The sequence below is a fragment of the Schistocerca americana genome, chromosome X (assembly GCF_021461395.2).
Source record: "Schistocerca americana isolate TAMUIC-IGC-003095 chromosome X, iqSchAmer2.1, whole genome shotgun sequence".
In the NCBI taxonomy this organism is placed as follows: domain Eukaryota; kingdom Metazoa; phylum Arthropoda; class Insecta; order Orthoptera; family Acrididae; genus Schistocerca; species Schistocerca americana.
The window spans coordinates 979531718-979557783 of NC_060130.1; the positions used below are offsets into that span (position 1 = coordinate 979531718).

At 38.4% G+C, this 26066-nt stretch overlaps 1 protein-coding gene across 1 annotated transcript; it reads left to right on the forward strand.

Moving 5' to 3' along the window:
* Nucleotides 1-15053: 15053 nt before the first annotated feature.
* LOC124556755 (peptidyl-prolyl cis-trans isomerase NIMA-interacting 1-like) lies at nt 15054-22757 on the forward strand. The gene is made up of 2 exons (XM_047130754.1): nt 15054-15070; nt 22271-22757. The coding sequence occupies exons 1-2, from the start codon at nt 15054-15056 to the stop codon at nt 22755-22757; spliced, it is 504 nt and encodes a 167-aa protein (XP_046986710.1).
* Nucleotides 22758-26066: the final 3309 nt, after the last annotated feature.

Sequence of the window (26066 nt, forward strand, 5' to 3'; positions counted from 1 at the left end):
CCAATATTACACAATTATGTGGCCAGTTCACTATTGGTAAATGTTGATAAGCCTCATTAATAGGTTGCAAGTGAACATCAGCATACTACTACAATAGTTTGCTGTTGAACATCTATGAGTAGTAAAAACCTAACCACATAGTTCACAGTTCTTGCAGAATGATACGGTACGTGTGACACTATTTCTCAAATAAATTGAACAGAAATTGTCATTAACTGTTTTAACACACATCCTATTTGTGTTACACTTAATCCACTGTTAAATTGATTTATTGTTAATTTAACCAATCCATAATTCCCATCTGAAACTTGACTCTGGAATAACCGTCTTGAAACCAAAAATTGGTCCATTATATATCCTCACAATAATAGGCACTGAAACTATAGATTGTTCCATGTTTAAGTTACAGAAATTACAATTATAACTCATTCAAGTAACTGAATACATCGAAAAATTCCTCCTTTTTAACAGTTCCTTCTATCACAAATGTTAGACCTAAATATTTATGTAAATAATGAAATTAACAGACATAGTTATACCACCAATACTTTTGACAAACCTGGTAAATTTTTTGGAATTGATTAAGGGCGGGCTTTGCTAATATGTTTTTGAATAGAGGAAATAAATACTTTAAGAAACCTAGTAGTTCTTCTTCCAAATGTTTATAATTAGTGCAGAATTGATATTTGTTTATATGTCAACAATTGAATCTAAGTCACAAAACAATTACTGATTTCACCCTGTAACAAAAAATATTAACTAGGAATGGTCAAAATAAATTAGGAAATTAATTACAAACACAAAAATAAGTACAAAATTAGACCTGGTGCTATACTTCACAAGACTGAGGGTCAAACTTTTTCTTTTATGTAAATGCAGATTATACTCATGCATGTTAATGGTAATTAGGCAAAAATGAAAATAAAATGAATTTATGGAGGGAGATGTCAAAACAAGAGAGGAAGTAAAGAGATCCCAGCTTCCTTCATCACACCATCTAACATCATAATGGGTCTTAAAACATAAGTATCAGTACCACCATGACTATCTGGTCTTCCTAAGATACACAAGAAAGAAATTCCTTGAAGAGCGATACTTAGTAATTTAGGCACACCTACTTACCAGCTAGGAAGTTACCTGAAATCCACTCTCAGCAAATACGTGGGGCTGCATGAACACCACATCTACAAATCCACTGTGTTTGCATACCACGTCAGTCAATTGTGGCTCTGGAATACAGATATTGTGGTCAATTTTGATGTATTTTCCACATTATGTGACTTCAACTTTCTGGTTCCTTGGAACTAATCACCAAGAGGTTCAACAGTTGCTTCACAGAGCTTTTAGTCACGTTCTGTTATCTACTTATTTGCTGTTTGATGGAAAATATTATAAGAAAACTGATGGTGTGGCAATGGGTTGTCTGTTATCACTACACGTGGTGGCTACATGAAGTGGAAGAGTTTCCAAGAGTTCCTGGAAATTTAAACTACATTCATCGCAATATAAAATTCATCATAAAACTTAAAAAAGAGGACCAACCATATTTCCTCAACATGTTAGTCAACCATAGAAGTATACAACAGGGTCACTCTGACTCTGGAGTTTTTTGTTTGTTACTCTGCATGCACCACTGCACACACACTATGTGATCAAAAGTATCTGGACACCCCCAAAAACATATGTTTATCATATTAGGTGCATTGTGTTGCGACATACTGCCAGGTACTCCATATCAGCAACCTCAGTAGTCATTGTGAGACAGCAGAATGGGGCGTTCCGTGGAACTCACGGGTTTCAAACGTCATCAGGTGATTGGGTGTCACTTGTGTCATACGTCTGTACATGAAATTTCCACACTCCTAAACAGCCCTAGGTCCACTGTTTCCAGTGTGATAGTGAAATGGAAATGTGAAAGGACATGTATAGCACAAAAGCGTACAGGCCGACCTCATGTGTTGACTGACAGAGACCACTGACAGTTGAAGAGGATCGTATTGTGTAATAGGCAGACTTCTATCCAGACATTCACACAGGAATTGCAAACTGCATCAGGATCCATTACAAGTACTATGACAGTACAGGTGAGAAAAGTTGCATTTCATGGTCGATCAGCTGCTCATAAGCCACACATCACGCTGGTAAATACCAAATGACGCATCGCTTGGTGTAAGGAGCATAAACATTGAATGATTAAACAGTGGAACAATTTTGTGTGGGGTGATGAATGCTGATACTTCTGCAGCAGTTATGGACAATGGCAATCTGATGGCAGGGTGTGGGTATGGCAAATGTCTGGTGAATGTCATCTTCCCACTGTTGAAGAACAATTCGGGGCAGGCGATTGCATCTTTCAACACGATTGAGCAACTGTTCATAATGCACGGCCTGTGGTGGAGTGGTTATATGACAGTAAAATCCCTGTAATGGACTAGCCTGCACAGAGTCCTGAGCTGAATCCTGTAGAACACCTTTTGGATGTTTTGGAGCGCCAACTTCGTGACAGGCCTCACCGACCGACATCGTTACCTCTCCTGAATGCAGCACTCTGTGAAGAATGGGCTACCATTCCCTAAGAAACCGTCCAGCACCTCATTGAACATATGCCTGTGACAGTGGAAGCTGTCATCAAAGCTAAGGGTGGGCCAACACCGTATTGAATTCCAGCATTACCAATGGAGGGCACCACTAACTTGTAAGTCATTTTCATCCAGGTGTCCGGATACTTTTGATCACTTAGTGTACACAGTCTGCTGCCACCACTTTAAGTTCAACATTGAGTAAGACCGAGCAGAGGATTTACGTTTGAAGTTATGAGACATTGTCATCTAATTTAACAGAAATATTTTTTGATGGGTCACTGTGAACTGGGAGTACACATTGTGTACCTCTTCTGTCACTTAGCACAAAGTTCATTTATGTGAAAATGGCACACAGGAATGCCATTTTACTAATGGAAAGTGCTATATGGGAAGCATTGTCAGTAGAACTCAGGTATGAAAGTGACGTAAGTGACTATGGTGATGAAACTGATTCTGAAGCAAAATTGATCAGTCTCCTAAATCTTCAAACAGCAATGAAGAAGTTAGAGTCATCCACAGTAAAAATGGTCATTGTTGAAACACAACTGTCCTTAAAAGAAGAGGCTGGCCAGTTGCCAGTAACATTATAGTGTTTACTCCAAGAGTGCAGAAATAATGAATGAATGGATTTATGAACAATTGAAGACAACTCAAAATATTTGTGTAATGTGTATTTCATTAAATGAATAGCTTATTAATTTATTTAAAGTGCAAATAAGGTCTTTAGATCAGAATCACTTTTAAGTTTCCTCATTGAAAAGTTTCCAGAACAATTTTTATTTAGTCTCGAATTTTGAATGCGTTAATACTAATATTGATTGAAAAAGTGCATGAGAGAGGTGAAATGAAATGAGTTTAGTGCATGAGGGTCCAATTTCATTATAAAATATTCTATTTTCAGATAATTGCTCCAGCAAATAATTGAGAGTCACTGTGACCACAGTGCACACCTCATATGACCATTTCAGAGGTGTACGCTCCTAGAAGAATGGAGGAATCACTAGGTCACAGTGTATACAGGAAACCAACACACTGATCTCTGTTGCCACACCTCAAGCCATCACCATCTGTCACAGGGAAATTTGGTGATAAAGACTCTAGTTAATAGACTCAAACACTTCCAGACTATGAGATACTTGCCAAAGAATTACAGCATCCACATATAGTGTTCCAAAGGAGTGGGTACTCAGACCATCAAACTGAACAGGTGATACATTCAAAATCAAGAATGTGTGGGGCAGAGGTTGTGACTGAGATCAATGAAGAGAACCAAAAATTACTTTCATAACTTATACTGGCCTGATATTGAAAAAGATTGGTAGATTTCTATGGAAACATGGTATCTAGTGAATTTCAGTCTCCTTCATGATGTACACTTACCAGTTGTTTGACGTTGGACTTAGTTTTGACAAATTTTGAAGTCCATTATCTAATACTGAAATGATACCCTGGAAATTAATGCTAATAGAGATAACACCAAATGAGTAGACCAAAGAAGAAATCCATTTTAAAAATGGTTCATCCCACATTAATTGAACTTTATCATCATTGATTGCTAGTTAACAGTTTCACAATTCAAATTTTGTACGGGTAAAAGAATGTGCATCTCTTCCATTGCAAATAATAAGGAAGAAGAATCACCTGATCATGGCACACTGTTGTAGTATTGGTAAAAGTTCATAGGGGCATGATGTACAGTGGCAGACACATGAAAGTAACAGTGCACAAAATAAAGTTTATAGTATTGTCACCAGAATTTATAACACCATCCTCTAACTGGAGTTATAAGGTCATTAGCAATTTTAAGTTTAATATTTACTAGTTCACCTGAGATTTTAAGACTGAAACATATTACACAGTTTCAGATTCTCCACAAACACACTTGCTGTGTGTATTAATTTGAGACACAGAATATAACTTTAAGAAACACAGATTTGTGAACATCATGCTCTCAATATGCAGACTTTAACACAAACCAACATATATGTAATGTCCCGGTGTTGTAATGTGATCCAAAATAGAGATGACAGTTGTATGAATTTTGGGTGCAGACTGCAATTTTGGGAGAGGGGTGAGTGTTTAAGGACTAGTGTAAGAACATGATGTGAATTCTGAAACTATGTAACATTTTGAAATTTGGCTTGCATAGATTTTAATATTCTGCACAGATTCTAAGAATTTGCTATTGTTTGGTATATTAAAAAATGTTTCATGTTATTAATTCACAAAAACAAATGGAACATTATTATTACAGGTCATCTGAAATCCCATACTTATGAGTATAGCATCCATCTTGAAATAAATATTTTATGGTCCGAATTTATTCAAATTCTTAATTGTTGACTGAATTAGATAGTGAGAGGTGCTGTCTGATTCAGAAAAATTATTGGAATAAAAATATATTCTCAAAGTTCAGAATCTTGCAGTCATTAAACCAAAGTAGGTTGGTTGGTTGGTTTGTGGGAGTGGAAAGACCAGACTACGATGGTCATCGGTCCCTAAACCAAAGTAGGCAGCTGGTGGTTAATGAGTGGTAACAATATCTCCTATATGAGATTTTCACTCTGCAGCGGAGTGTGCGCTGATATGAAACTTGCTGGCAGATTAAAACTGTGTGCCCGACGCAGCACTTGCCCGCGAAAGGCAAAGGTCCCGAGTTCGAGTCTCGGTCAGGCACACAGTTTTAATCTGCCAGGAAGTTTAATATCTCCTATGCTCTTGGTTTGTTCAAAATGTTTTTCAGTTATGTGCCACTGTCATAATTTTAAATGTCTTTAAGTTTAAATTACTCATGTTTCTGTAAATACAAAGAATTGAAATATAAGTCTAAATGAGAGTTTGCATAAATAACAATTTGACATATTCTCCATCTTTATCCATACTCTGCAAACGCAGAGGGTTTGTCCCATCGTACCAGCTATTAGGTTTTCTTCCCATTCCATTTATGTATGGAGCATGGGAAGAATGATTCTTTGAATGCCTCTGTGCATGCTGTAATTATTCTAATCTTGTCCTCACCATCTATCTTCAAGAGTCTGCCAGTGCAGTTTCATCATCATCTCTGTCACACTTTCCCGTGGGTCAGACAAGCCTGTAACCATTCGTGCTGCCCTTCTCTGTGTACGTCCAATATCCCCTGTTAATTCTATTTGGTACAGCTTCCACACACTTGAGCAATATTCTAGAATGGGTCACATGAGTGATTTGTAAGTAATCTACTTTGTAAACTGAGTGTGCTTCCCCATTATTCTACTAATAAACTGAAGAATACCATCTGCTTTACCCACAATTGAGCTTATGTGATCATTCCATTTCATGTTCTTACAATGTGTTACATCCAGGTATTTGTATGAGTTGACCAATTCTAACTGTGACTTGATGATTTTATGGTCACAGCATACTATGTATTTTTGTTTTGTGAAGTGCACAATATTACCTATTACATATGCAACTGCACTGGATATCTACTGTAAATGTGTAAACACAATTTTAGTTATTCTTGGGAGTAAGAAACATAACAGACAGATTAGATTTCAACTTACTATGTCTCTTCACCCCCTCATTAAATAGACAGCCAGTCATTAACAAACAGCTGACTGGATAATTCAATGACCTATAAGAGTCTTCTGCATTTGTTCAGAAAGCCTGAACAAAGTAGTATCCTCACAATACTTTTAAGTTCACCTTAAAATGTGGTACCTAAAATAATTTTTTACCTAACAACTTCACTGGTCATCCTTTTCATGTCATCATTTCACAAAACTTAAAAAAAAAAAAAATACAACAGCATATCATCATAATAGATAGTACAAAAAGTATTTACAATACTTGATTGTTTCACTCACTGCTAGCACAAATTTTCTCACTGCCTACTGTAGGTCCATGCTGTGAATCCTCCTCTACATATTGATCTGAGTCCATGGACAAGGTGGTGCTCATCATTTGTAAAAATGGAAAAACAAACAAATTTTTAACATTATTCCATTAGGAGTTCTTATATTTCTACCTGTAATAAAGTTGTTTTCTCATCATTTGCATTTGTTCTTCATAATTTGCATTTACAGTTAGCAGTATAATATAACCGCCAATGGCCTTGCCACAGTGGTAACACTGGTTCCTGTCAGATCATCGAAGTTAAGCGCTATCGGGCTGCGCTAGCACTTTGATGGGTGACCATCCGGTCTGCCGAGCACTGTTGGCAAGCGGGGTGCACTCAACCCTTGTGAGGCAAACTGAGGAGCTACTTGATTGAGAAGTAGTGGCTCCGGTCTCGGAAACTGACATATGGCTGGGAGAGCGGTGTGCTGACCACATGGCTCTCCATACCGCATCCAGTGACGCCTATGGGCTGAGGATGACACAGCGGCCTGTCGGTACTGTTGGGCCTTCATGGCCTGTTCGGGAGAAGTTTAGTTTAGTTTTTATAGTATAATATAACCATGAAAATTTATAATCTAATACGTAGGGAAATTACATGAAAATGGAAGCTACTTTATTTACTCAGTTGGTCTCTTCTGAAATATGACCACTCAACCTTTTTGAACATACCAATCGAGTTAGTGAAAGTCATAGCAATTTTTAATTTATGTCAGAAACATGTATTGCAGGCCACTGAAAATGTTTCCCAAATAAAGAAGGTGGAATGTGTATGGCAATAAAGAAACTGCCTTTAGTTTGTTGGATAGATGGAACATACCTCCAAAAAAGAAAAACAATAACATCAGATAGGATATAAAAATTATAGAGTCACTGAAACAAATTTTGCAGCAGCTTGTATGCAGCAAGTCATCATACCAATTAATAATTCAGTTAGCCTTTTCAAATTATTCCTTAGAAGATTTCTATTATTACCATTATTTCTCATGGAGAATGTTACTGCATAAAATGTCATACTTTTAAGTAGGATCTCAACAAGTTGCCTCTTAATATTTAGAGGTGTCATTACAACAAAACAGTGCACTCTTGTGCTTTGTCATTCTTTACCAATTGTCAGTGCCAGTTATTTCATTTATTTCTCTACTTATGTACCTGTTGACTGAAGAAGTGCATTCAGAAAAGAAATTTCTACAAAGCCAGGGTCCCTCCACATCACTGTTTCACATATATCTCACAATATTGCATTATTTTCTCAATTCATATATCTCATATCTCATCAATTCATTACAATAAACTTCTCCATTACTTAATACATCACAGCTCCATAAAGCTCATTACTTAATTATATCAATAATTAAACATCAGAATCCCTGCTTTGCTTATTTACAAACAATAACTGTAATGAGTAGCAGCAGCAAACCATATTGAAGGAGTAACACATTGATATTGCCATTTACATGTTAGTCCTGCAATGAGCCAACTTTTTGTCACACCAACACACTTCTTTCAGAATGAAGGCTACAGTGACATTGTTGACGTGTAAGTTGATCATGACCCACGAACTGCTCAGTGCACTCAACAACGGGAAGTCACTCTGCCATTTGAAGTCCTCCAGCCACTTCAATGATGACCTCGTTGACAAATCAACACAGTAAACATCTGTGGGTATAAGTGCAGGCCAAAGAGCAACTTGGTGATGTCAGAACACCTCTATTATTTTATGCCATTCCAAACAATGTGCAATTTGTGAACACTTTATTTTGTTGCCTTTTATTATCAGTGTTCTTCAAGGCAATGTGTTTCCATGTGACTCACAACCTCGAGTCCAGCCACATGTTACTACAAACTGTTCACATCCAGTGGGCCTGCTGCTGCTGTCACTAGCCAGCTGTGTGAGGCCACGGCATGCTGCTCCTGGCTGGACCTGCACGCTGACATTAAGTGCCACTGCCCAGTCACCACTGACAGGCCCACCACCATCGCGCTCACAGTAACTTCATTATAAAGCATGTGAAGCCCACATATCTGTCACACAAGCCAACCACAGGCCAGATGCCCACCATTTTTCTCAGCTCCCAAGCTCTGCTCTCAATGAGAAGATCTGTGTGGCAGCCGTGCTGCAGAAATGCGTGAATGGACCAGAGCTGCTCATAGTTGGCACAAGTTAGTGGTGTCAGGTAGCCACTGGTGGGCAGAGTTACTGACAGGTGAAATTCTGGCAACATGTGTGGCACACACAGGTGTGGTCAGCAAAACCTACAGTAGTGTCAGCTGAACCACTGTATGGGCAGACATGTTTCTCCAGGGAGTATTTCTCCAACCCGATGACCACAAGGGTTGAGACCAATGTAAACTCCCCACCAACATATATGGAAGTTTATTTTGGCTGTCTGTTCATTTTTGCTTTCATTTTTTCATGTTCATGAAGTACATAGTGCTGCGTAGTTGTGAAGAAAGTTTACTTCATTCTGGACATGCATACATTGTTCTCCTGCAGTCACATGATCTGTTGACAAGCTCATCACTGGGGAGTCTATACGTTCCAGGACGGTGTTCAAGTGGGACCATTGTGAAAACACCATGTACTACAATCACCAGTTAACAGAACTTACCAATATATTTCTTTTTGTCAGTTGTTATTTACCCATTTGTGCTGAATAAATACATTTATGACAAGCATGTATGTCATGAATTACTGTCACCACACTGTTACAATAGTCTCTTCCCTGAGCACAGTGCATGTGTGCAGCAGTAAAGCCTGCCCACTTCACAAGTGATACATAAGCAGCGATACCAATATATTCCCAGTTCAATATTTTTGAGAAAAGATTACTTCCTAGCACACTACAGACAAAAGCAGAGAGCCAGAAAACTCATTGTACTCCACTTTCCTAACACATGAAGGGCTTTTTCAAGACACACTGTTCTTAATTAACTTCACTGAAGGCAGCATTATTTATTTTTACTGACATATTCTTAATCTTAGCCTGAAGGCTTATAACAAGGCACATACTGAAAACTTGAGCTTTCATATATACAAACAAAATCAATTTCACTTTAAACTGTGTTAATAACTTTCTCAGTTTCATATATTTCCAGATGTATTACTGAAACACATACTTTAAAGATCTTTTTCTGCTGCTAATATAAATTTTTCATTAAGTTTATATTTATAGTTTCTCCATATTTTCTGTCAATTAGTATTTTATTATACAGTGGCTTACCTCGTATATTGCATTGTGTTTCCAGATGAAATAAATTTATCATTTTTGACACATAATTTTTCATCATTAGAGCCCTCAGAAACATAAGCTGTTTCATTATAAACTTCAGTAAACATTGTATGCTTTTCCATTCTCTTACTTACTATCAATACGTGAACTTGCAAAACCTTTAACCCAAAAATATTCATATAAAATTTGAGCACTGACATGCTATATCTTTATTTACGTTTTTGGATAGTAAGAGAGAACTGTCCAGTTCTTCTTATAAACTAAGGATAGGATAGTCAGAGAATAGCCTGATTCTGGAGAGAAAGGATAGAATTATGCAGATTGGTGATGACTTTGCAGTAGTGTGCTCATTAAAGTGTAATGCACCTGCTACCAATTAGTGGATTCACTATGAATATGTCTCCCATCTCCAACACCTCTTTTTGCAAATGGGGGTGTAGTTCCACCTTTATATTTTATAATGTTTGCTCAACCTGTGCCACATACCACAAAATTTGTATACTTCCTACACCCAGTAAACATAAATGCTCTGACCACTTTGTATTCAATGAACATACAAGCAAAGAACATTACTAACATATAAAAATTACTTTTTATACATTTATATTAAACACCACTCTTTTCCAATCACTAGCTTTAAAATGAAGACAAAGAGCTCTTACTCTCCCCATCACATTATTTGCCTCATCTTTAAACTTTAATAATTTAACAACAGCTGCTGTTGGCAACTTATCGGCAATCTATTTTGATTTTCCCTTCCTTTCAACATACACACTGTTCATTACAACCTTATCTACATCTGCTTTTACTGTTTATCTTTCACTGACTTCAGTACCAACTACAAATTTTTCGTGTTTTTCTTACTAACAAGCTCCTTATCTTTGACAACTATTTTAATTACTGCTTGTACACAGCCTTTTAACATCACTTGCACTATATTTCATTAATGGTAAATAATTTACATTATTACTAATCATCAAAATACTACAGTCTCTCTCAACCTGGCCTTCATTCACACTATCATGTATTCTATTCAGAAGCTCTTTATTTATTTATTTATTTGGTCCTGTTGATTACATATTATACAGCCAGTGTACAAGTAATAAAAGTCAGTATAAATTTGAAAACTTAATAAACCACAGAATAATGTAGATTGAGAGGTAAAAATTGACACACATGCTTGGAATGACATGGGGTTTTATTAGGGAAAAAAAAAAAACACAGAATGTCCAACATATGGTGCTGGACAGCAAAACGTCAGTGACTATGCATGACAATCATGTATAAAAGGAGCTGTAATGAGAGAGAGAATCAGATGCACCAGCAGTCGCAGCATGTTGATGTTACCTGGGAAGGCGCTTTTAGTGAAGCTGTATTATCAGAATGGGGAATGTGCTAGTTCAACATTATGATCCTATCGCCATAGGAAGGGGATTCAAATGGGTAAAGGTCCGTTGACAAATGCAGCTGTGGCGAGAATCATTTCGAAGTTCGAAGCCATCGGTTGTTTCGACGATAGACCCCATGTGGCCGACCGAGCACAAGGCGTAATGCTGCGGAGACAGTTCAGGAAGAAATGGAGACTGCAGCGGGTTCGTCTATGCACAGGGAAGGCAGTGCTCATGCAGTTGCACATTGCACCGGCATTCCATACACTACTGTTTGGTTGGCACTTAGGCGTACCCTCTGATGCTATCTGTACAAAATCCATCGCATCATGAACTGTTACCTGGCAATTTAGTGAAGCGGAGGGCATTTGCGGTGTGGGCGTATCAAAAGATGGCGGAACATGATGATTGGTTCAGTAACATGTTGTGGACCGACGAAGCTCATTTCGTGCTCCGAGGGTCTGTCAATGCCCACAACTGCAGAATTTTGGCTACCGAAAATCCTATAACTGTTTTGGTATGGGTTGGATTTACCACATCTACCATTATTGGACCTTTTTTCTTTGAGGAAATGCGTGATTCTGGTTTTGTAACTGCTACCGTAACGGGTGAGAGGTACGCCAATATGTTACAGAATCACATCATCCCCAGCCTGGCTGATAAACACCTGCTGGAACGTACGATGTTTATACAGGATGGCGCTCCACCCCATGTTGCTAGATGCGTGAAATATCTCGTGCACACATCGTTTGGTGATGATCGTGTGCTCAGCCGCCAATTTTGTCACGCTTGGACTCCCGGGTCGCCAGACCTCAGTCTGTGCGATTATTGGCTTTGGGGTTTCCTGAAATCGCAAGTGTATCATGATTGACCGACATCTCTAGGGATGCTGAAAGACAACATCCAATGCCAATGCCTCACCATAACTCCGGACATGCTTTACAGTGCTGTTCACAACATTATTCCTCAACTACAGCTATTGTTGAGGAATGATGGTGGACATATTGAGCATTTCCTGTAAAGAACATCATCTTTGCTTTGTCTTACTTTGTTATGCTAGTTATTGCTATTCTGATCAGATGAAGCGCCATCTGTCAGACATTTTTTGAACTCTTGTATTTTTTGGTTCTAATAAAACCCCATGTCATTCCAAGCATGTGTGTCAATTTGTACCTCTCTATCTACATTATTCCATGATTTATTCAGTTTTCAAATTTATACTGACTTTTTGATCACTCGGTATATAAGCAAGTAAATTTTTTTCGTGGTCATGGTTTGAATTGAATACAAATTTTAACTGCATTCCTTAAGAAAAGGTTTAAGTGAATGCTCAAGAGAGTGAGATACATGGGAGTTCACGTTTTCTCATAATGAAACAGATAAATTTACATTATATCACCACAATTTCAATTAAACTACAAGTAACAGCATCACACTTTATCTCTAGAGGAGTGCTTTTCTTAGGCAGTTTCACCCACTCTTATACCTTATAGCTCTAAGTATTCATTCATTTTATAGAAAGTTTGTTCGATGAGGAATAATTTTAGTTTCCTTTTGAAAACCTGTACATTATTTATTTCCTTTTTTTATATTGATGGGGAGCTTATTGAAGACCTTTATACCTGATTCAGTAACTCACCTATGTACTTTAGTGAGAGTTGCAGATCCATGTTGAAAATTTTTCACCTGTCTTGTGTCATGGATGTGGATGTAACAATTTTTCTGAAACAATTCCCTGTTGTTGGCTACAAATAACATCAGTGAGTAATATACTGACGTGTGATGGTAAGCGTCCTGAGAGATTTGAAGAGACCTCTGCAAGATGTCCCATTAGAGACCCTATATATTAGCCTTGCTGCTCATTTTTGTATTCTGAATACTTTTTCAACACCTGCAGCATTTACCCAGAAGAGAACGGAAATATGCAAAATATGACACCAACATTATTTCTCTTTCTACAAACTGATGGAGAGCTCTTAGTGCAAAGCACAATGAGCTATGTTTCTTGACCAGCTGATCAATATGTTCTTTCCATCTTAGGTGACTGTCTATCTGGATACATAGGAATTTTGTATGTGTGGTTTCATTAATTTTGTGATTGTTAACATGTATTCCAGGAGCTTTATTTTTTTATCTTTTGTCAGAAACTGTATTATATTGGTTTTTGAAAGATTTAAGGTTAGGCTATTCGCAGTGAACCATTTGTACTTGAGTAGAGACTGTCATGGCTTTATCCTGCATTGTGGAGTTGGGTCCTTTTACGAGGATACTTGTGTCATCGGCAAACATTACTATTTCTGCTCTGTTGTTAATTGTGATTGGTAGATCATTAATGTAGAACAGGAAAATTAATGGCCCAAGAATTGAGCCCTGCGGGACTCCATACTTCATATTTCCCAAGTCTGATTTTAATGCTGTACCTGTCCCCCTTAAGACAACCCTTTGCTTCCTGTATGATTCTGACCAAGTCAAAGATTTGTCTTTAATGTCATAATGTGGAAGCTTTTTTAAGAGTGTGTTGTGATCTACACAATCAAATGCCTTGGCAAGGTCACAAAATATCCCCATCGGATACCTTTTGTAATTTAGTTCACCTAAATTTCATCTGTTAGGTTAAATATAGCTCTGTCTGTGGAGGAGCCCTTACGAAAGCCGAACTGTGTAGGAGCCAGGAAACTATTTTGTGTAGTGTGACTATAAATCCTATCATACACTATTCTCTCAAATACCTTCGAGAGTATTGACAGCAGGGAGATGGGCCGATAGTTGGATATTTCATCCCTTGCTCCACTTTTGCGGATTGGCATCACTACTGTATGTTTTAATCTATCTAGGACCACACCAGTTTCCATAGATTGGTGACACAAATAGCACAATATATAACTGATTAAGTCTACACATTATTTTAAAATCCTACTTGATATGACATTGTATCCACGGGAATCTGAGTTTTTGAGTAATTTTATGGTTTTTTCAATTTCTTTAGGGGTTGTACTTCTGAAATGAAGTGCTACTTTAGATGTTATTTGCATGTGGTTAAGTGGTTCAATAGCTTCTGTGTGAGCCTGTTTATTATGGTTCACTGTTTTTTCAGCTCTAGAAAGAAAAAAATTGTTGAAATCTGAGGTTGCAACTTTGTGTTTATTATTATCAGGTTTTATGTTCCTATTTGTCTCACTTTTTATGATGTGCCATATGGTCTTTATTTTATTGTTTGAGTTGCTAATTTTTTGTGCATAGTGCAACTTTTTGGCACTCTTTATTACACTAGTTAGAATTTTACAGTATTTCTTGTAATGTAACTTTACTACTGAGTCTGTACTAGTCCTCTGTTGTACATACAGATCTCTCTTTTTGTTACATGATATTTTTATGCCAGTAGTTAGCCACTCTTTCCTTTTACTACGGGTTGGTTTGATTTTAATCTGTCTTTGCGGGAAAGAAACTGTTCAGGAAAGAGTTGAACTTCTCATTCTCTGTGTCAGCCTGGTATACTTCCTCCCATTGTTCATGCCATAAACTATTTCTGAACAAGCAAGTAGATTCAGCATTTATTGTTCTAACATGTTTAACTTTGTTACAATGGCCATGTGTTGTTTTTCTGCTGGCAATTTTAGGGTTGTCAATCAGGGTCTTACTGTGCCCATATACTCTTGTTGGGAATGAGATCATGGGGAGCAGATTGAAGGTTAACAATAGTGATTCTAATAATTTCTGGTTGCTATTTTTTGTGAGTAAGTTTACGTTAAAGTCACCACATACGATGACATTACTACTGTTTCTATAGAGTTTAGTAAGAACTGTTTCTAGCTGAGAGAGAAATTTTTGAATGTCTCCCATAGGTGACCTGTAAACTGTTACTATGTTCAGGAACTGTGTTTTAAGCTCTAATTTGACTGCACAACATTCAAACTGCTGTTCAATACAGTATTTAGATACACTACTGACCATTAAAACTGCTACACCAAGAAGAAATGCAGATGATAAACGGGTATTTGTTGGACAAATATATCATACTAGAATTGACATGTGATTACATTTTCACGCAATTTGGGTGCATAGATCCTGAGAAATCAGTACCCAGAACAACCACCTCTGGCCGTAATAACGGCCTTGATACGCCTGGGCATTGAGTCAAACAGAGCTTGGATGGCGTGTACAGGTACAGCTGCCCATGCAGCTTCAACACAATACCACTGTTGATCAAGAGTAGTGACTGGCATATTGTGACGAGCCAGTTGTTCAGTCACCTTTGACCAGACGTTTTCGGTTGGTGAGAGATCTGGAGAATGTGCTGGCCAGGGCAGCAGTCAAACATTTTCTGTATCCAGAAAGACCCGTACAGGACCTGCAACATGTGGTCATGCATTATCCTCCTGAAATGTATGGTTTCGCAGGGATCGAATGAAGGGTAGAGCCACGGGTCGTGACACATCTGAATTGTAACGTCCACTGTTCAAAGTGCCGTCAATGCGAACAAGAGGTGACCGAGACATATAACCAATGGCACACCATACCATCACGTCAGGTGATACACCAGTATGGCGATGACGAATACACCCTTCCAATGTGCATTCACTGTGATGTCGTCAAAAACGGATGCGACTATCATGATGCTGTGAACAGAACCTGGATTCATCCGAAAAAATGACATTTTGCCATTCACGCACCCAGGTTCATCATTGAGTACACCATTGCAGGCGCTCCTGTCTGTGATGCAGCATCAAGGGTAACTGCAACAATGGTCTCCGAGCTGATAGTCCATGCTGCTGGAAACGTTGTCGAACTGTTCGTGCAGATGGTTGTTGTCTTGCAAACGTCCCCATCTGTTGACTCAGGGATTGAGGCGTGGCTGCACGATGTGTTACAGCCATGCAGATAAGATGCCTGTCATCTCGACTGCTAGTGATACGAGGTCATTGGGATCCAACACGCTGATCCGTATTACCCTCCTGAACCCACCGATTCCATATTCTGCTAACAGTCATTGGATCTGACCAACGCGAGCAGCAATGTCGCGATATGATAAACCGCAATTGCGATAGGCTACAATCCAACCCTTATCAAAGTCGGAAACATGATAGTACGCGTTGCTCCTCCTTACATGAGGCATCACAACAATGTTTCACCAGGCAGTGCCGGTCTACTGCTGTTTGTGTATGAGAAATCGGTTTGGAAACTTTCCTCATGTCAGCACGTTGTGGGTGTCGCCACCGGCACCAACCATGTGTGAATGCTCTGAAAAGCTAATCATTTCCACATCACAGCATCTTCTTCCTGTCGGTTAAATTTTGCGTCTGTAGCACGTCAGCTTCGTGGTGTAGCAATTTTAGTGGCCAGTAGTGTGCATCTATAACTTGTGACCTAATAGTATTGTATGTGTAAATTGCCACTCTGCCTTGTCTTAAGTTGCCCCGACAGTAGGAAGAATCAATTTTATAACTATTTAAATGTAGCTGATTAATTTCTGTGGCTTCCAAGTTTTGTTCAGTTAAGCAGAGCACATCAGGAATAATTCCGTCTGTGTCAGCTGTTTCTTGCAGTGAAAGCAGCAGCTCTTCTTTTTTATTCAAAAGACTTCTTATATTCTGATGAAATATTTTTAAACAATATAGCTTGTCAATTGTATTCTTAACTAGTTCCTTAATGTTAGTTTTCACAAAAGTTATATTATCAAAAGGTACAACATTTACACTGTGCTCTCTTCTGTTCTGTAGCCTAAAAAAGACCTTATTGGAGTGTTGGCTATTACTGGAATGTGTTGCTGTGGAACAAAATCACTATTTTTCCTTTCTGTGGTTGGCAATGAAACAAATTTTGTCATTACTGTTGAATTTCTAGTAAAACTATTGCCTGTGCTTCTTTCAATTAGTTTTTTGTGCTAGGAACCTTTTCCCAAGTCTGTTCAAATGAAGCCCATGTGAGGTATGCTCATCTACTAAAAGCACACACCCTCTTTCAGTATCACCTAAAGCATTAATATTTATAGCAATAATTTTCTGATTGAACCTCCACATCCTGTACATGAATAATATTTTCTTACACTATGTCAAAAACTATTTAATTGCTATTAGTCTCTTATGTATCAGTATTTACATCAACAACTGCCTGTGCTAACACTAGATCAACATCAATAATACGTGCGTCGAGAATGTCACTCATTACTTCCACACACTCTGCTTGAATATCCTTTCATGTGTTAAAATTTGTGTTAACAGTTCTTTCACTTATCCCATATCATCAGCCTCTACTTCATTGACTTCATTTGATCACCAAATACACTCCTGGAAATTGAAATAAGAACACCGTGAATTCATTGTCCCAGGAAGGGGAAACTTTATTGACGCATTCCTGGGGTCAGATACATCACATGATCACACTGACAGAACCACAGGCACATAGACACAGGCAACAAAGCATGCACAATGTCGGCACTAGTACAGTGTATATCCACCTTTTGCAGCAATGGAGACGATCGTAGAGATGCTGGATGTAGTCCTGTGGAACGGCTTGCCATGCCATTTCCACCTGGCACCTCAGTTGGACCAGCGTTCATGCTGGACGTGCAGACCGCGTAAGACGACGCTTCATCCAGTCCCAAACATGCTCAATGGGGGACAGATCCGGAGATCTTGCTGGCCAGGGTAGTTGACTTACACCTTCTAGAGCACGTTGGGTGGCACGGGATACATGCGGACGTGCACCCCACACCATGATGCCGGGTGTTGGCCCTGTGTGCCTCGGTCGTATGCAGTCCTGATTGTGGTGCTCACCTGCACGGCGCCAAACACGCATACGACCATCATTGGCACCAAGGCAGAAGCGACTCTCATCGCTGAAGACGACACGTCTCCATTTGTCCCTCCATTCACGCCTGTCGCGACACCACTGGAGGCGGGCTGCACGATGTTGGGGCGTCAGCGGAAGACGGCCTAACGGTGTGCGGGACCGTAGCCCAGCTTCATGGAGACGGTTGCGAATGGTCCTCGTCGATACCCCAGGAGCAACAGTGTCCCTAATTTGCTGGGAAGTGGCGGTGCGGTCCCCTATGGCACTGCGTGGGGATCCTACAGTCTTGGCGTGCATCCGTGCGTCGCTGCGGTCTGGTCCCAGGTCGACGGGCACGTGCACCTTCCGCCGACCACTGGCGACAACATCGATGTACTGTGGAGACCTCACGCCCCACGTGTTGAGCAATTCGGCAGTACGTCCACCCGGCCTCCCGCATGCCCACTATACGCCCTCGCTCAAAGTCCGTCAACTGCACATACGGTTCACGTCCACGCTGTCGCGGCATGCTACCAGTGTTAAAGACTGCGATGGAGCTCGGTATGCCACGGCAAACTGGCTGACACTGACGGCGGCGGTGCACAAATGCTGCGCAGCTAGCGCCATTCGACGGCCAACACCACGGTTCCTGGTGTGTCCGCTGTGCCGTGCGTGTGATCATTGCTTGTACAGCCCTCTCGCAGTGTCCGGAGCAAGTATGTTGGGTCTGACACACCGGTGTCAATGTGTTCTTTTTTCCATTTCCAGGAGTGTAACTCAAATTACATATTAAAATTTTCTATAATATTTTCCTTTTTCTCTAATAAACAGTTTTGCACTGAATCCACTTCATTACTTACACTTTCCATACTATTGTTCTATTCTGATTACATACTGTCAAAACACTCTCTGATACTTCTTATCTCACTATAATATTAGTTTATTTTACTACACGTGTTCTTTTCCTGTATTTTGATTCTGGCTTTCAACTGTCCCTTAAACTTTTTTATTACCAGCTCTAAATTTTCCTTTACTGACATACCTGGTGTTATACCCAACACACTGTCTTTTACTTTTAACCGTTGCAACACCAAAGGGGTGGAAGGGGAGGTATTTTGGCCCACTTCTTGAAAATATTGTTATCTATTCAGTTACTTTATATTTTAGAATTCTGGAAACTTTTTATTGCTTTTAATGGATTCTTTTATCAGATTATATAAATGTTTTAAAATTTTCAGTTAAACTTAGCGCATAAATTTAAGTCTTTGTAGTAGATGTCACTTTCCCCAGTGAGTGTCATAATTAAAATTATCAGGTTCAGAACATTACTTATACATCAATATCTCTTTAAAAGATATGTTTGTGTAAAACTTAACAACAATTAATGAATTTTACATTTTAATTTTTTTTACCTTGGGCATAAAGTACAGTCCTGTAGGTAGCACACATTACTGATACTGCTGAGAGTGCGCTAAAAGATATTTTCTGATTTTGCACCCTACTTACACATGAGTATCTCTTTGAAAAGTATGATTTAATGTGAGTCAACAAAAATTAACGAATTTATTTTCAATTTTTTTATAGTGGGCATAAAGTACCCGCTTGGCCCCCCTCCCACTGGTTATGCACATTATGGAAAATGTGTTGGTATTGCTAGGATTTAGTTGTTCATTCTGACTAAAACGGTTGATCACAGTGAATAAACAGGAACATGTTACCTAGTGTTGTCTTTATATTGGATGCTACTGTCAACTGTTATTTCCTCCCCCCTCTCCACATCATCTGCTAGGCACATTGTATATTGCCACATTGTCTCAACTTGCTGTGTTGTTTATATCTGTGCTGATCCATGCTGGTTGGCTGCTGTGCCCCAGGACATATTGTTGGTCGAGCTCATGCATCCAGTGGCAGTTTCAGAATTCACAGTTTATACAGATAGAGGGATGTGATTCCCTCATTTTGCAAATCTTATCACAGTAGCGATGAAACTTCATTGCAGCATGATGTACAGTGACAGACAATGAAAGTAGCAGTGCACAAAACACAACTGATAATATTGTCACCAGAATTTATAACACAGTCCCATAACTGGAGTTTGCAGATCATTAGCAATTTCAAGTTTAATATTTACTAGTTCATCCAAGATTTTAAGACAGAAACATATTACACAGTTTCATATTCTTCTTTTGTTGCATGTATTAATTCAGGGTACAGAATATAACCTTAACCGACACAGAATTATGAAATGCAGACTTTAGCAAAGACTAACATATAGATGATATTCATGTACTGGTCAGTCACAAGCTTAATGTGATCCGACAAAGAGATGTTACCTGTATGATTTCCAGGTGCAGACTGCCAGTTTTGGTGGAGGGGTAACTATTTAGACTAGTGTGGGAACACAACGTGAATTCTGAAAGTACATAATGCTTTGAAATTTGGCTGGTTTAGATGTTCCTATTCTGCATGGATTCTAAGACTTTACTATTCTTTGGTTTATAAAAATGTTTCATGTTATTAATTTTCAAAAGCATATGGAACATTTTTATTACAGGTCATCTGAAATCCCCTAATTACGAGTATGGCAACAACCTTAAAATAAATATATTATGATCCAAAATTATTCATATTCTTAATTATTAACTAAATTAGATAGTGAGAGTGTTGTCTGAATCAGAAAAGATACAGCAATAAAATTATATTGTCAAAATTCAGAATCTTGCTGTTATCAAAGCATAATAAGTGATCGACATTTTGAGGGTCCAAACCTTCTATGTCAATTATTTTGTAAGTTAATTGATTACAGGTAATTACAGAACATGTTTTGGAAAGTGGGAGTATCTGCATTTGAATGAGTGGCAAAAATACCTCCTGCACTGCTGATGAGCTCAAAATGTTTTTCAATCATATGCCATTATCATAAATTCATTTATCCATAAGTTTTAGTTCCTCATGTTTATATTAAAGCCAAGTTATCATTGTGATCAGGAATATAAACAATTGAAATATATGTTTGAATGAGGTTTTGCATAAATAACATTTTGACATATTCCCATACATATAACCTGTTATGTGTGCAACTGCATTAGATACACAATGAATATCTGAAAAAAAAAAATTAATTATTCTTGAGAGTAGATACGTAAAAGTGTGGTTAGATTCCAACTTGATACGTCTCACCTTCAACTAAGATAAGCAGTACTCTTTGTAATGTTAGAGATGAGCTAGGTCTCTGAAAGCCAGGAGTGTATCACATCCTGTGTGAATGTGGCAAGTCTTACGTTGGGGAGATCATCAGAACAATTGAGGAAAGATTGAAGGAACATCAGTGACATACCCAAATAAGACAACCAAGTAAATCAACAGTACTGTTTTGAATATAATCATAAAACAAAATATGATCAGACCACTATTGTTTTGAAAACACCAAGTTTCTATGACAGTATAATTAAGGAGTGTATCAAAATTAAGATAGCGAAGAACCCAATAACCATGCATTAATTAACGGTTGGGGTCCTGGTCCAAATTTGTTAAAATCTTGCTGGCAATCACATCCACTGCAGCTGGAAAATGCTGAGAGAATTCGTGTTTCACCAAATATTGTGAGTTCTGAAAAACAAAACAGCATGAAAGGGCACACTGCACATCAAGGATTGAACTTTGCTATAAATAGCAGCCTGAGGTCAACTATAGTTCAGAGTTTGGTTGGAGTCCACATACCTGAAGAAGAAGGCTGAGTTGATCATAGGGGTATTGTCAATATAATGGAAGCAAGTCAGCAACCTTTAAGTACGTAAATGTCTGTATACAGTTTCTGATTGTGTAAAAGCCATGCATGTATAAATGCAACTACTATGACTACTACTATTACTACTACTATTACTATTACTACTAAATGACCTAAACAGATGTTAAGCAGAATTGGTGAAAGGCCATAACTTTGCCTACCATCCCTTCAACTTTAATTTCTTCTGTCATCTCATCTCCTATCCTTACTTTTAGTTGTTGTATCATACACAGTTTGCTTATCAGTCTCCTTTCTTTCCAGTTAACTTCAAACTGCTTCACAATACCTAAATACAATCAAACTCTATTAAAGGTTTCTTCCAAGTCAACAAAAACGTCTATCTTCCTCAGTTATTTGTAACAGTCCAATTGCATCTTTTGTACCTTTATCCCTTCTGAAGCTGAACTGTTTTTTCATCTTATTTGCTCTCAATGATATGTTGCAATCATCTATTCTTTATTCTTAGTAGAATTTTTCCTGAACTAGGTATCAAATATATTGTCCTATATTCCACACCTTTGTTAATTTCTGACCTCATATGTAACTGTTTGTGAGTGTTGTGGTTATTCACCATGCTATTGTTCTCTGTGTTTCAGATTTACAACTAATTCCACAAGGGATTTAGTTACCTCTAAGATTCATTATGAAACAGGAAGAACTACCACCAGGATGGGGAAAACGTTTGAGCAAGAAATATGGACAGTATTACTACTATAATAAATATACTAATGAGAGCCAGTGGAATCCTCCAAGCAGACCTGCTGCCCCTGTACCAAGCAGTGGCCCAGAAGAAGTTGAATGCAGTCATTTGCTTGTGAAGCACAACAACTCAAGGAGGCCGTCTTCTTGGAGAAAGAAAAAGATTACACGCTCCAAAAAGCATGCACTACGTCTCATCAGGTTATTTATTGAGTTTATAGTAACAGGAGTGGCATCATTTGCAGAACTGGCCCAGAAGTATTCAGACTGCAGTTCAGCAAAGAGGGGTGGATACTTGGGCACATTTGGTCGAGGTGTTATGCAGGAACCATTTGAAGAGGCTGCATTTGCTCTTAGAGTGAGCGAGCTTAGTGGACCAGTCTACACTGAATCAGGGATTCACATTATCTTACGTACGGCATAGGAAGAGCAGCTGTACATTGTGCACAGAAACATAATTTTAACCAGAATATATTACAATTGTAATCCTGCTGGACTATCATGTAAGCTATGAATGAAATGTAATAGTTTATAAGAGTGACCTCAATTTTACTTGTGTAATTCATTAATTCAAGAATATCATAACAATATTTTGTAATTTGAGGGACACCATAATGATTTTGAAAGGTAAATGTCGCTTTGATGTGGTTCCAAGGTGATACTTCAAGGGCACGATTCCAAAAATATTGAAGCTCACATTGGGTTTGGGCTTAAAAGCATTTTTGTAACAACATTTTCTTGCAATATTTGCATCACTATTGCTGTTAAATTCAAAACAGTACACTCTACTTACCTGAAGTGTGTATTATATTCAAATGAAAAATACAGAATTGTGAGCAAGATGAAAAGAGATTGCATTTATAAATAATAAAATATGAAGGTATATTTTAAAGATTTATTGGCAGTTTTCATTTATTTAGCACATATATAGTACCATAAATACAGTATATAATGAAAATATATATTACAGTTACGTACAACTTGAAACTTCATTGTGTAGCCCACTGTTTCCAAAGAGAATATTGCTGTGGGTCTGAAGCTGATTATTTTCCCTGGAAATCACTCTTCTACAGCTACAGTACTTCTTCATTTATTTATCTGACCTTTGGTCAGTGATGATGCTGGGTAGTATGAAACTATTTGTATTGTACAGTCCTGTGATAATTACATATGGTAGGCCACATTTACTCAGCTCTGATGCACTTGAAAACACAACAGATTGTTAACAACTGGAGAACCAAATAAATCAATGATCTGTAATGCTAGCATGATACTTTGCAAATTACCTATAGTAAAAAGTATTAAGCTTAGTCAAAAAGGAAAGAAAAGCTTCTATGTTCCACTGTCATTTTAATCTCCCTCATATTAATCTTATACTAGTTTTACATTTGGCCGTATACCTTAAAAACTGGTTCTCAAAAGTTACTCAGTCGTTCTTCCAGACAAGAGTTTTATTGGAGATCTGCAACAGAAACCTGTAAATTTGCAATAATTCAAACTGCAGTGAGTAAATTGTATGTTTTCTAAAATTTATAGCCAGTGCAAATACAGACCAAGTAATGTTTTTAGCACATTCTTATGTGTGACAAGGCAGAGCCTTCTGCTCATCATAGATGTTTGTCTTCATGGTTTTTTACAATCTTATCCACTTTCTTTTCAATCACTCATTATATCTGAGTGATACACCTCACATATTTCATGATTAATATAATGTGTAATCATATTTATTATTGTCAAAAATCACTTAATGATATTACTTCAGATTTCAGGTTGATTTTCAAGACTTTTAAATTTTCTCTTCATGACTATAAATATACAATTGATGTGGCAAAAAATATGCATAAATTCACATGCATGCACACTATATCTGACACATCTGCCTTAAAAATATATTCTAAAATGAATCCTGATGAAATAATAGTACTATGCTGCCTGGGTTGGCACCTCTGCTGTTTTCAGTAAGACAGAGCATGGAGTGTGGAGGAGCAGACAAGTTGGAACGCTGGGCACTAATGACACAACATTAGTGGAACAAGAATTTATTCATTAAAGCTTACAGTCGTACTTTTTCCTCTACATTGTAGATCAGGTGACGTGTGGCGCACATAGTCCTGGTGTCATGCAGGTGCTAGCCCTTGAGGGCGAATGGCGTAGCCCGTATGACAGGCAAGGCTGACTAGGATGAAGACTGCCAGTTATCAGAGGATGCTCATTAACATCTAAGATATTGAGATAATTTTCTGTCACCTATATGAATTACAGGTGATCGAATGGAACCCTTGTTATTTAAGTATACCCACATCAGGCTGATAGCTGTCACCGTCTGGCTCAGCATGAAGGGGTACTTCATACCTTGGTACACAGGGCACATGTCATTTCCAACACTGAGACTTTGCCAGCTGAGCTGAGCCATCTTGAAGCTACATTTCATCAGAAAGACAGATGAATGAGCGTTGCACTATCGACCAACTGTGCATTGGGTGACTGATGATAATACCGAATCGACACCTGAGTCTAGTGCCTTTTTGCCTTACACAGGAAGCACTCCCAACAAAATCAGTCAGATTTTACAGAAATATGATGTGGAATGTGTTTTCTGACCTCCATCTAAAATTAGGGTACTTTTGGATTCTGTTAAGGATGATCTCGGTTTGCGTAAGGCGGGCGTATATCGCATTCCTTGTAGCTGTGGCACGGCATAGATTGGTCAGACTATCAGGACTGTGCAGGACCGATGTATTAAGCATAAACAGCACACGTGATTACAGCAGCCAGGTAGATCTGCTACTGTCTAACATTGTTTGGATACTAGTCATTCTATGTTATATGGCAATACCGAGATATTGGCAGGCATGTCCAGCTTTTGGGACTGTGTTATTAAGGAAGCTGTTCAGATTAAATTAGCAAGCAACCTTATAACAGGAATGGAGATTTTTGTTTAAACTCTGACTGGACTCCTGCTCTCTCTCTCTCTCTCTCTCTCTCTCTCTCTCTCTCTCTCTCTCTCTCTCTCTCTTTCTCTCTTGTCAAAAAAACAGAGGGACAGAATCAATGTTATCTCACCTGCTAGTTCGTAGTTTTTCACTATCAATATCTCTGACTTTGGTCATCTTTGGTGGCACTAGTGTTCAGTGTATGTGTGTTATCTTTCCTGAATTACTCCAAGAACCAAGGTTTTAAATTTGTTTGTACATCACCTGTCCGTTGCAGTATTTGCCTTGAAAATGGCAGGGTGTACTCCCATCGAAGTATCGACGGTCGCTGTAGATATTAACTGGCTCAATTCCTGTAAGTTGTTTGGAAATTGTATACACCAGGAGAAACTCAGGTCTCACGTTTGAGGTAGTGACCACTACATTGGTTAACAATTTGTGACATAGAGTTGTAAAATGTGGAAAGGAGGTGCATAAAAACAGAGAACATTTTCAGTCGGGATTAAATAAAGAAGCTGTGCAGAGTGAACAGGGGATTAAAGATGTACGGGCAGAATTAAATTCTTTAGCAGTGAATCGTCCTACTACTGGGTTAGTTCAAGAATGGCAAAGTGTTTTACAACCAATGGAAAATACCATCCAGTAGATTTTCTTGGTGCATGTAGAGAGTTTTGTGAGAGGAATGGAAATGGCAAAAATTAAGTTCGCAAGAAGGCAGCTTGAGGGCAACGCACAATAATGGGGTTTGTACATCACCTGTCCGTTGCAGTATTTGCCTTGAAAATGGCAGGGTGTACTCC